The following is a 13577-nucleotide window of genomic DNA, read 5'->3' on the forward strand; positions in this document are numbered from 1 at the left end:
CATTACGTGTGCCTGTTGCAACTAACAGTTCTCGGGAAGCCTGTGGGCAGTTGTTGTTTGGCCAGCTGTGCATAAATGGTAACACTCATGAGTAACACTTGGGTTTTCTGGGGTGAAAGCAGACCTGTAAAATTATAAAGGTCAACTTGAACCTGAAGTTATAAAGGTCCGCTTAATGGACATAAGGACAAGTTACCCAGTTTGCCTTCTGAAAATTACTTAAGTTCATATTTTCTCTGTGAAAATAATTTAATTACTTGGCTTTTGTAGAGTTCGATTTCACAAAGATTAATTAGATCAAGGGAAAACATAAATAGAATATCAGATAAATATGGTCTGTCCATATAGTATATTGAAAAAAATCCGGGAAGTGATCTTTGGTGGTTCAACATTTGGATAAATTTAATGGGGTAAGAAAATCTAATGGAGTATTCTTTCTCAGTATTCCACAGTCCGGGGGGGAAAGGTAGGTGGTACTCCTTGTGCCATACCCTTTTAGACAGTTTTGCTAGCTGACATAGAAATAATATACAAACAAAGGAGATATACCAAAGGGATTTTTGTTTCTTCCTTCGTTTTGGGGACCCAGAAATAGAATGAATTAACTTTTGTGCCCTGTGTTCAGTTTCAGTCTAGAAGGCTTGACAGGAGGAGCTGGTATCGGAACCAAGCCATCCTCATCTCTAGAAGTAGGCTCTGTAAATGCCAAAGAACTCAGACACCCTTTCAGTGGTGAGGAACGGGGTGACTCCTTGGTGTCACTTTCAGAAGAAGATCTAGAGTCAGACCACAGAGAACATAGGATCTTTGATCAGCAGGTAAGTCTTAAATATGTCTATTTTGGAAAAAATATATTTCACAAAATATGAACATAGAAGGCAAGGCTTCTGTTCAAATAAGGCTAGTAGCGATGATTACTTATCCATTATACGATATACTTAATTTAGCACTAAAGCAAGTTTTTAGCACTTAATTAAAAAGGGTCAGGCATGGTAGCTCATGCCTGTAATCCCAGTGCTTTGGGAGGTTGAAGTAGGAGGATCACTTCAGCCCAGGAGTTCAAGACCAGCCTGGGCAACATAGCAAGACCCCTGCCCCCCATCTCTACAAAAAATTAAAAACTTAGCTGGATATGGTGGCTTGTGCCTGCCTGTAGTTCCAGCTACTTGGGAGGCTAGGGTAAGAGGATTAGGCTGCAGTGAGCCATGATTGCACCATTGCAGTCCAGCCTGGGTGATAGAGCAAGACTCTGTCTCTAAAAAAAGGTAAATAAATAAAAAATAAAGAATATCATTAATCTGCATAGATTTAAATATTCCATCAAGGCACACTTATTTAAATTAGGAAAGTATCCAGGATATTAAACTGAGTTTTTCCTTCTTATCTGAGACCTTCTTTTATCATCTCAATAGTAAAATAAATCTTGAAATATGATACCATTATTAATTTTCCAAAGTCTCTAAAACATATCCCAAGCTTCTCCTTTGTAGAAAAAAAAACTTTCTTACTACACCAAGAAAGGACCATGGATTCTCTCTCCTTCGCATTCCTGCCAGAATTCGTAAGAGAGCATCTATGCTCCCTGCCTTCTCTTTTTAAAACTTCATTTATATGTATGTATTTAGAGACAGGGTCTCTCCCTTTTGCCCACACTGGAGTGCAGTGGTGCCATCATGGGTCACTGCAGCCTCAACTTCCCGGGTTCAAGTGATCCTTCTGCCTCCATCTCCCAAAGTGCTGGGATTACAGGTGTGAGCCACTGCACCTGGCCCTTGCCTTCTCTTTATCACCACCTAATCATCTCTTAATTTCTGCTGCTGCCACTTTCTTGAAACTCCTGTCTTGAAGGTCATGGATTTCTTTGTCAGCTAAACCAAAGTGACTTCTTAGTTCTCATCTTCTGGGTGTCCTCATTATTACTTTCACTTTTGACAATCCCTTGGGGAGATTTTGAGTTGAGAATTCGAATTATATGCTTTTATAGCATTCTGCCTTATTGCAAGTCTTTTCCTCTTGAACCAGGAGACTTTGGATTAATTTATGAAAACATTCTGGGATACATCTTAGGTCCTCCAAATGAAACATTTATAATTTAAAAAAAAGCTTTTTGAATAGATGACTGGAGTTTGGGGCAATATCTAATGATATATTTCTAATTAAACAAAAACGTTGACAACCTCTTCCATGATTTGCTGAGGAGGACTTTGTGTAGAAGTTTAATTTTTTATTGCATCCTACTACGAAGCACTGACATGACCAAATATAAATTTGGCTCTGAAGGATAACCTTGGTAATTAATGTAGCGCTTATGCTTGTGTGAGACTAGATGAATAAAAAGATACAGGCAGCTGGGTGCGGTGGCTAAACGCCGGTAATCCCAGCACTTAGGGAGGCCAAGGCGAGCAGATCACGAGGTCGGGAGATTGAGACCATTCTGGCCAACATGTTGAAACCCCATCTCTACTACAAATACAAAAAAATTAGCTGGGCATGGCAGTACACACCTGTAGCCCTAGCTACTCGGGAGGCTGAGGCAGAAGAATTGCTTGAACTCAGGAGGTGGAGATTGCAGTAAGCCAAGATCATGCCACTGCACCACAGCCTGGGCGACAGTGTGAGACTACGTCTCAAAAAAAAAAGATATTTATGCATAATGAAATCCAGTTGAAGACCTGAATGAATTTTGCCCCTTTAAAAAATTTTTCTACTTGATCTGATACTTGAGAAAGAGTTAGAAAAAATAAGAATGTGAATAATGTGCTTGTTGAAACAGGTAATTTAGATATACTCAGCCTAATGGTAAAAGAAACGGGAAGGAAAAAATAAGAACAATTCTTTGGTGGCTGTTGAGCACAGCTTGGCTAAGGATAAATAAACCAGTGAAAAAAAATCTTTAAAATAAATTGCATATCAAAAATAGAATCCTTTGGATATTCATTTGCAAGATGAGACAAAATATCAGAATTGTGGATTTGTAAACAGAATCATAGATGGAGACCTGATATATCCCTTCAGATTCAGCTCAAGCCCATTTAAATGACTTGCATAAATCCATGTAAGTGGCTATTAGCTGAACAGTAGTAAACTCAGTTCCTGGCTGTTAATTTCACCGCTGCTTTTTAGGTTTTTTGAGTTAGGTGAGTTTTAATGAGGAAATAAGAATGATTTAAGTTTCTTAATATTGTTTATGTGATACCTTTTCTGAGATAATGTTTCCAGGAATTTGACAGATAACCGTGCATTTTAGTAAGTGACGTTACTACCACTGATAAGTTTCTAAAATAGACTGTCTTTCTGAAGTGGATTTTCTGATTCAGTCTTTCTAAAGCTGTTGTTTTAGTGCCTTGCTGTGCTTAGCCTTCCTGGAATCTCTGCTCACCCATAGTTTTTATCTTGTGTGCAACCTCAGAGTGGGTATTTGAGCTGCTTGTATCACTCTAATCTGGATGGGTTGCCTGCAGCCAACTTCCTGTTAAAAGTCTCTGTCTTTCACTGAGGTCATTTTTTAGACCTCACAGTTGTATTTCAAGCATAGCAACTGTTTGTCTCAGCTTCCATGGTTACACATGAAACAAGCTCTAAATAATCAGAAGCCTGGCCTAATTGAGTCAAGTTCATGCTAGTAACAGATTTTTCATTGCTTCTCTTTCAACATGTTTGAGTCATAAGGAGGCAGATTTCATTCTGTGAAGGGAAAGGATTAATGATAAAGTCAGTTAACAGTTAGAATGGGCTCCTATCTCCAGAACTGTACTAGGTGACTAGGTGACTGTCTTTCAGGGATATTATGCCAGGAACTCCTGCAGATGATTGTATTACATGGTCTCAAAGCTTTTGTTAATTTACTGATAGAGTTAAATTATCAAATTTCATTTACCTTTATGTTCATGTAGAAACAGTCTCATCATAGAAGAGGAAAGGGAAGAGATAGAAGCTTCTTTGTAAATACATTATTGTTTTATTTGTGATCTTAAAACACTTTACTTGCATCTCAATTTCCAATTATTTAAAATCAGAGGCCAGGTGTGGTGACTCACACCTATAATCCCAGCACTTTTGGAGGCTGAGGCAGGCAGATCACTTGAGCACAGGGGTTTGAGACCACCCTGGCCAACATGGTAAAACCCCGTCTCTACCACAAATACAAAAAAAATGAGCTGGGCGTGGTGGTGCGCACCTATAATCCCAGCTACTCGGGAGACTGAGGCAGAAGAATCACTTTAACCCTGGAGGTTGCAGTGAGCCAAGATGGTGCCACTATACTCCAGCCTAGGTGACAGAGGGAGACTCTGTCTTAAAAATAAAGTAAAATCAGAATATTATTACTGATAGCCTACTATATCTGTATGAAGAAATATTTAGACTTTCAAAGAACAAATATGTGGGTCTAATTATGAAGTTTTATGCTTTTCTAGAAATATGAGAGCATATGCTTACAACCTGTTCTTTACTTTTTTACTTCATAGATATGTCACAGATCTAAGCAGCAGGGATTTAATTACTGTACATCAGCTATTTCCTCTCCATTGACAAAATCCATCTCGTTAATGACTATCAGCCATCCTGGATTGGACAGTGAGTATACTACATTTTTTAAAAAATTAAATATATTAAATCTTAACTACTCTTCCTATTACTTTTCTCACTTTAAGTCCCCATAACATTACCTGCCAAAATTTGCTTGCTGCTTCTTTGAATGGTTCAGCACTTAAACAGAAAAGGTGACATGCAGTTCATCTTGGGGTCTTCCTCCTCTTGCTACCTAAAAACATCCTTGGGGGCTGGGCACGGTGGCTGATGCCTATAATCCTAACACTTTGGGAGGCTGAGGCAGGCGGATCCCCTGAGGTCAGAAGTTTGAGACCAGCCTGGCCAACAGGGTGAAATCCTATCTCTACTAAAAATACAAAAAAAAATTAGCCAGGTTTGGTGGCACATGCCTGTAATCCCAGCAGCTTGGGAGGCTAAGCCAGGAGAACTGCTTGAACCTGGGAAACAGAGGTTGCAGTGAGCCAAGATCTCGCCACTGCACTCCAGCCTGGGCGCCAAAGTGAGACTCGCTCTCAAAAATAAATATATATATGTAACACACACACATACATATCTCCTTAATACATTAAGTCTGTTGTATTCATGGGCATAAATCTTACACACTTTTTTAAAACTTTTAAATTAAAAGAAAAAAAACAAAACTTTTAAGTTTGTTCTTATTTAAATTTTCTTCTGAAGCCCTGGGTAAAACTTTTTATTTTGAAATAATTTTAGACTTGAAAAATAATTACAGATAATGTTCACTAGAAAAAGAAAGTTGCAAAAATAGTACAAAGTATTCCCTTGTATTCTTCACTTCTAGTTCTCAAATGTTACCATAGTACTTGTTTTGCCAGCCTCTCTATCACTCCCCTTAAAGATTTTTTCTGAAACACTTGAGTAAGTTATATCCATAATGCTCCTTGACGTCTAATTTAATGTATATTTCCTAAAAACAATGATATTCTCTTATATTACCATAGTATATAAGAGTATCATATACTATATGCTACCGTATACCATATATTGAATTAAGTTGTCATGTCTCTTTAGACCTGTTTAATCTGAAAAGTTGCTCAGTTGATCTCTGTCTTTCGTGAATTTGGCAGTGGAGAAACCTGGCACAGTAACTGACCTGAGCTTTTCAACAATGTCAAGCTCAAAAAGGACAAAGCAAGACTGAGATAGAGATTTAGTTCAGTGAGGGCCAGTAGGATTTCATCTGAAAGGGGTTAGTGGACCTGTGTGCAGATTCAGATCACCTGGCGATGGAAGTTATGTAGAGATGTCGTGGCATCCATAAGCACAGGGCCTTGTGACACTCAAAAACATACTTGGATTGGATCAGTGTTGTTTGCCACAAAGAAAGCAACTTGTTCTTTGAAAAGCCTCATCTTCTGTTTTTTAAATGTTGATTTTTTTTTTTATTATGAGTAGTTGCTATGTGGGATTTGATATAAAGATTAAATTCTCATCAGAGAGGGAGTGAGTGATATATTATGTTCTTTGCTGAAAGACCATGTGTCGTGGAGACTGAAGCAAAGGAAGTAAATACACTTTCCTGGTGTTTCTGGAGTTTCCTCATTGATTCCTGATAGAATTCAGTTTAAGAGTTGGTGAAAGAAGCAGATGCCCCGTTTTCATGAGATATTCTGTCTCACTTCATGACTTACTGGAATCCTAATTTTTTAAATTTTCACAGTGGAATTAAGACATAATGGATGTCTCTAGCCAGACATGGTGACACATACCTGTAGTCCAGGTGCTTCAGAGGCTGAGGCAGGAGGATCACTTGAGCTCAGGAGGTCAAGGCTTCAGTGAGCTGTGATGGCACCACTGCATTCCAGCCTGGGTGACAGAGTGAGACTCTGCCTAAAAAAAAAAAAAAAAAAAAAAAAAAAGAGAGAAGGACATAACAGATGATTCTGTTAACTTTCTTCTTTTTTTCATATGATTAATATTTCAGATACAAATCTAGCCTGTTTGAGAAAAGGTACTAACGAAGACATATTCTCAAAGATGCATCCTCCAGAACTGTGACAGAAATAGCTTTTCCTGGTTTTACTTGTTCTGATTTTTTTTTTTTTTTTTTTTTTGAGACGGAGTTTCACTCTTGTTACCCAGGCTGGAGTGCAATGGCGCAACCTCTGCTTCTGGGTTCAGGCAATTCTCCCATCTCAGCCTCCTGAGTAGCTGGTATTACAGGCACGCACCACCATGCCCAGCTAATTTTTTGTATTTTTAGTAGAGACGGGGTTTCACCATGTTGACCAGGATTGTCTCGATCTCTTGACCTCATGATCCACCCTCCTCAGCCTCCCAAAATGCTGGGATTACAGGCTTGAGCCACCGTGCCTGGCGATTTTTTTTTTTTTTTAATTTGGCTTTGAGTTAGGTGTTTGGCTTGTATAGAAAGGAAATTACAATTAAATAGTTTGTAGTGAATTTGATAAGCCAGAATGCTAGCACTCAGTAGCCAGAGAAGGCCAGGAAGGCACTCTAAGTGAGACCTTTCAGCCCAGTGTGCCCTCTTTCCATGACCAGCAAGCGCTGTGGCATAGTGGATATTGTACTTCTATAATAACAGATAACCTAGTACCAACAGAATGTGTTCCACAGAGAGAGCTTTTTCCTGTATGTTCTGACACATTTTGTTTCCTTGTGGATGAAACACTTCATTATTTTTCCTTCGCAAAACAAGGTGCTTTTTGACTGTTTTCAGTTGCTATACAAACACTATAAATAATGCAGCTAACTCCCAAAAGCACTATTCTGGAGGTTCTGGCACACAGATTGCTGGGAAACTTTCTGCTTAACTCATTGAGAGAACCTTATTTCAGTAGTAGACTGATGTCAAAAGTGAAGCTTCAAGCAAGAGTTCACTCCTTTCATCCAAATGCAATATGCTCCTCCTGGTTTGTAGCATGTGTGTTGTGCAGGCTGGAATGATAGCTTGTCCCACTTACCTTCCTAATAGCATATACTGCAACTGAAGGACCTATTAACCTTGATGTCCCTATTTCTCCTTCGTTCCTCCTATATACAATTTAAATAGCTTCCCAACTGTGTTTGTTATTCTACATTAGAAACATAATACATCATTTTGGAAATGTTAAGATTCTGGCTGAAGAGAAGACTAAACCTTCTGTTAAAGGCTGTATGGTATGCCGTAAGCATCAGGATAACTAGATATTTCATAATTTGCTATAGACTCAAGTGTTCAATTCCAAATCACTTAAATGCTGATTCATCTGTGGTCATAGTCTCCCTAACTGAAATAGTGTCATAATTAAAGTCCTCAGTGATTTTTAAAACCTAAAATGTTGGGTACACTTAAAATATTTTAACTGATACTTGAAGCACACTTAGTGGCTATATTACTTTGAGCTTGTTACTGAAATTCTTTGCTTCAATTCAACTGTTAAATGGGGGTGATGATGTGATATGGCTTAAATCTGAGTTTATTTGAAGTCTATGGCATATTTTCTGTCATAATAAGCACATGCTGTCATTGTAGAGTGTGATTGTTCGCAGTAACCAGAACAGTGCTAGGGTCCATTTTTCTCTGCCCAGAGCTTAAGCAGGGTTAAACATTGCTTCCCATTGCTGGAACATTGTCCCTTGTTGTCTTACGCTTGGCTGTTTCTTATGAACATGCTTGTGTAGGAACAGAATGTTTGCTAAACTCATCCTAATCTCACTGCTTTCTAGCTTTTAACTGTGCTTTTTTTCCTTCTAAAGAAATTATTAGTTGCTTTGACCACAGTTTATCACAGCTGTCAGTAACACTTGAGCATTTCTGAAAATGCATTTCGACTGAGCTATTGTCCAGAATGTCTTGTTGGGTCATTTGCTAGATTAGAAAAACAGACAAACTGTAGTATCATTTCTAAGCTGGGATCTGTTTGAAAAACGTCTATTGATGTAAAGGGAAATACTGAGTAGAGAGTGTAACTAAAATATTTCTGTATCATCTGCTGGGGTGGAGAGCAGGTAAGCAGTAGCTTATTTAGGAACCACAGAGTTCGGGAAAAGCTGCAGTGTCTCCTGTCTTGGACTTGCTGTCTTGATGCAAAGGGTGGGATATGATGAGCATGATTTGCCAGCCCATTTTTTTAGGGGGTCGCAGTAGCACAGGCATTGGCTATGTCGGTGCCTGGGAGGACTGATGTGGGAAAAGCTTGTCCACAGAAGTATTCACAGCATTTCTCCTCCTTGAGTCAGAATGATCATGTGGGGTCTTTTTCTCCCATTTATCTGGGGTATGGAGTGGCTTTTATATTAGGTAGGTACAGGACATTTTTTTTTTCCATTTCTCTCATTTCATTTAGGATATTGAGACCCCAGATAATCTGATAAAGGGAAATTCATTTATTAATGTGTTAATCTAGTAAATATTTGAGTACCTATTCTTTTCCATACACCAGGTTAGCCAGTGGCAGGAGAGGGATGAACTTAGGGATAGGGTTCTTTTCCTCACCACATTTATAGATGAAAATGAGTGAATCTAATAGAAAATGGTAAATGCAGCAACTTAAACATTTGATGTTATAGGACTGGCAGACTTCAGGGGTCAGAGAAGACTGACTGAGGAGAGATAATATTAAAGATTGGACCAGAAGGAAACTGGGAGTTAACTGGGTGAATTAGTATGTGGAAAGCAAGACTGAGGAACTTGGGCCTCTAGCTTGAGGGAAATGGTATCATTTACATTGATTAAATTGATTGATTAATTGATTAGAACACTTGAGGCTGACCATAGTGAAAATGTTTTGGGAGGAGAGGTTGGATCAGTAGAAGGATTTTGCAGGATTCAAGTTACAGTAGTAGACAGTGTCCTGAACCAGGGCAGAGAGCAATGGTGATAGGGAATGAATTGAGGTTGAGCTGGAAGATACAGTGAAGAACCCTGAGTAAAGCGTCAAAGAGAAGGATTCAGGGATGGTGCCCAGGTTTCTGTTTTGAGTAATGAGTTAGATGTTAGGTACCACTCACTAAATGAAGGAACACAGGAGAAGGAACAGGTCTGCAGGAAAGATAAGTTCACTTATCTACTTTTGGAGCTTCAGCTGCCTGTGGAACATCCACCTGTAGGTGAGCAGGTAGATGAATGACTCTAGAGCTAAACAGAGAGATCTGGCTTCCAGATTAGAAAGATGTGAGTCAGCAGTATCTTATATGCAGACTGTCTGTTAAGAGGTAGAGTGAATTGAAGACATGTGAGGTGAGGGAGAAGAGAGCCAGATACAGAATCCCAAGGCACACCACTACTAGATGTTTTTAGTATACTTTTTTTTTTTTTTTGAGACGGAGTTTCGCTCTTATTACCCAAGCTGGAGTGAATGGCACGATCTCGGCTCACCACAACCTCTGCCTCCTGCGTTCAGGCAATTCTCCTGCCTCAGTATCCTGAGTAGCTGGGATTACAGGCACGTACCACCATGCCCAGCTAATTTTTTGTATTTTTAGTAGAAACGGGGTTTCACCATGTTGACCAGAAGGTCTTGGTCTCTTGACCTCATAATCCACCTGCCTCGGCCTCCCAAAGTGCTGGGATTACAGTTTGAGCCACCGTGCCCAGCCTGTTTATAGTATACTTTTAAAGAAGAGAACCCCAGGTGTGAATTGCGATTATTCTTGTTTTCATAATGAACAAGTATGTATTTATTAGCTGAATTTGTTAGAAACTGCATTAGAATTCTGTTTATTCCGAAATGCAAATGAAAATGTACGCAAATTATTACATTGTTCACCTATACAGCATTTCCCGGAACCACGTAGGCCATTGACATTACTCTGTTTCCCCATGTGCTGAAGGTCCTGGCGTAATTTGTGCACGCTCTAATGTCTTCTGTGACCCTCCTCAGCTCAGCATCAGATGCGGCCAGCAAGGCAGATCTCCTCCATCAGTATCTCTCTGCTCCTCCTTAAGTATAAAACTCTCTTTTCTCTTCACTCTTCTTATTCCAGTGATGAGGAGGAGGAGTTTCATAGTAAGTAAGCAACTTTTAGTGTCCAGTGACTATTCTTGAAGGTCTGACCAGCTCAGAAAACACTGTAGGCTTGGTACTAAGGAATTGTTTGGGGACTTTTAGCCCCTTGCATGCCATCCTTTGTAAGTCATTTGTCTTCATGCTTGGCTTTGAGAATTGGTTTGGATAGAACATGTTTTGTCTTCTTCATGCTGCTAACACTGAGCCATTGGCCTCCTGATTCCAGGGCACAGGGTATATTTCTAGCACACGGATACCCTCAAAGGTGTAGAGGATATGTTCTCGTCCCATTGTGTACTCTTTGTAATACTGTGTGCTAATTTCACAAAACTTTACTTGGCAGTGTAAATTTTATCTTCCTTGTTTTGTTGTTCTGGCTAATGGGACAGATATGTTGATGTTCTTCTGTGGTATTTAAAAGCTATTGTTAATACTTTTTTTTCTGCTTTTCAGACCATTTCTTTAAAAATAACTTTCTTTTAAGATTAGACCCTATGTGTTAGAGGGAGGGAGTTATATGCATATTTGTCTCCTACTTTCTCTCTCCTTTTGAACTTTTATTATTTAGTTCTTTGGATAAGCTGTAGGTTTCAAATGAATACATTCTTACTTGATAATGCCTAGTATAAAACTTTAAAAGGCATCAATTTTAGTAAACTTGGAAAGGAAATAACCCCCTTTATGAAAATTACAATCTTTAATTGTGCAAGATTTCTAGAATACTCCAGAATTGCTTTTAATGGAGAAAGCATTTATAATAGAAAGTTAAATAATGAATCATTTTTATATAACTCATATTACGAGTCTGAGACAGTTACCATATTCATATGATTGAGTGCTCTAATTCCCTACCACTTGCTGATCCTAAATTTCAGCAATATTAAGTGTTGCTCAAGCTGGCATTTTCACACTGTTCTTAAAGGGAAGTGCCTTATGCACAGTGAGACAAAACAGTTTAGTTAATTTGGTTTTAAATGGAGGCCTTATTAAGCATTTGGTATATTTTTCATTAATAAAAGATGTTTGAAAAATAGACACAGAATAAGATGATCCCAGTTGTAATAGGAAGAAAGTTGTGAAAATACACTTCAACTTTGGATATTCAAACATTTTCAAAGCTTTCATTTCAGAGTGTTTGTAATAGGCCGGGTGTGGTGGCTCACACTTCTAATCCCAGCACTTTGGGAGGCCGAGGCAGGCGAATCACTTGAGGTCAAAGTTTAAAATCAACGTGGCCAACATGGTGAAACCCTATCCATCCAAAAAAACAAAAAACAAAAAATTAGCCAGGTGCGGTGGTGGTCACCTATTCAGGAGGCTAAAGCAGGAGAATCATTTGAACCTAGGAGGCGAAGGTTTACAGTGAGCTGAGATCGTGTTACTGCACTTCAGCCTGGGTGACAGAGCAAGACTCCATCTCAACAACAAAAAAAAGTAATATTCTGGGAAGTAGCCAGGTCAGCATGACAAGTAAGCCAAAGTCCCACTAATACAGAATTATAACCCTGTAACAGCACTGGTCACTCTGTTAATGCAACACTGTGGAACCCTAAAAATACAGAAGTTTTCACAAACTTTTGAATCAAGAATCTTCTCAAAGTGTGTTTCTTAAATTCAAAAGCACTAGTAAGAATTAGGTGTAGGCAGGGTGAAGGAAAAGGACAGAGTGGTTGGTTTGTGGCCAAGTATTAATAAATTTGGGAAACTTTGGGTTAAGCAGACTTAAAATGCTAACATTGTATTACGTTGTGGATTTCCAACGCGATATTCAATATACTGTTTCTCCCAAATGTATTAACTAGGAAACCACAATATGTGTAGCACTGTATACAACATTTCATGAAACTGGTGTTCCATGGAAAATTAGTTCCTGAAAAACATTGACCATGTGCATCCAGTAGTTCCAAGCTGAAGTTCCTGCTTGTAGTATAAGTCTGAAGGTTATTTCATGCCTTGAAAGATAATCTAGTTGCAATATATTATTTACCCACAATAATACTTTGGAGGCTAACTTTAATGACAGGTTTCTTTTCTTTTGTCCATAATTTTACATGGAAGTAGCATTGGCTGTTTTCTACTCTTAGATGCTCTGAAAACTTGATGACACTAGTAATTTCAGAGGCATTGGTGGATTAATTACTGTTTTCAGAACCACATCTAAAAGGACATTATAACTAAAATCTTTAGCAGTGGAAAAGTTGGAAATACTATAGGAGTCATAGATTCTCCAGTACTCAGTCACATATTTGTTAGGTTTTTAATTTATTCCACAGGTATCTACTGGAAGCTTATTATTGGCCTGGCTTTGTGTTAGTTGGTATTTTCCTGCATTATGAATTTTATTTTTATTTAGTTCATATTATTAGGGTAGTAACTTATTAGGTAATTTTTAAAATGTTTAATAGATTCCAGGCAGGTTTAGAAAATTTAATGCTGCTTATATCACTGAAGCTTCCTTGGGTAGAAAAAGTTTTAAAGCCACTGATTTAAACTATCCTCTTGATTTTTTTTAAGTACACTAAGGCATCATTAGGTTAAAATGCTGATAGTTTCTTTCCTAGATCATGCAGAACCTGGGGATGGATCCCAGATACTCATACTCTGCTAATCTTTTCCTCTCACCTGGCTGTCGTTACCATGTGTTGTAAGTGAATAAATAGAAGAACCACCCCAAATTGGGAAAAAGGAAAAAAATACAGCAGATAATCTTTTGAAGACTTAGAATTTGTTTTAAGGTTTCTTATGTATTATTCCTACCTGTTGGCAATTTAAATTTAGCCAGGTGCAATGGCTCACACCTGTAATTGCAACATTTTGGGAAGCTGAGACAGGAGGATTGCCTGAGCCCAGGGGTTCAAGACCAGCCTGGGCAACGTGGCGACACCCTGTTTCTAAAAAAGTTTTTAAATAATAAATAAAAAGAATAACTACAGTTTTGCATTTCTGTTCAGAATCTAGAACAGTTTGAGAGTTGAAGAGTTTCAGATGCTGGTAATCTGGTGTGCTTTTGTTTTTGTTTTTGTTTTTGATTTGGAATCTTGCTCTGTCACCTAC

The 13577-nt window shown here is 38.5% G+C and overlaps 1 protein-coding gene across 44 annotated transcripts in view; it reads left to right on the forward strand.

Annotated features, from left to right (window-relative positions):
* Positions 1 to 13577, forward strand: part of AKAP13 (A-kinase anchoring protein 13) — a 378015-nt gene that overhangs the window by 298834 nt on the left and 65604 nt on the right. For all 44 annotated transcript variants that reach the window (XM_078326957.1, XM_078326966.1, XM_078326968.1 and 41 more), the window contains 2 exons: positions 626 to 818; positions 4467 to 4575. In XM_078326957.1, the coding sequence (XP_078183083.1) occupies positions 626 to 818; positions 4467 to 4575 (302 nt within the window). The remainder of the gene's footprint in view (positions 1 to 625; positions 819 to 4466; positions 4576 to 13577) is intronic.

Source organism: Callithrix jacchus, chromosome 6 (genome assembly GCF_049354715.1).
Source record: "Callithrix jacchus isolate 240 chromosome 6, calJac240_pri, whole genome shotgun sequence".
Lineage (NCBI taxonomy): Eukaryota > Metazoa > Chordata > Mammalia > Primates > Cebidae > Callithrix > Callithrix jacchus.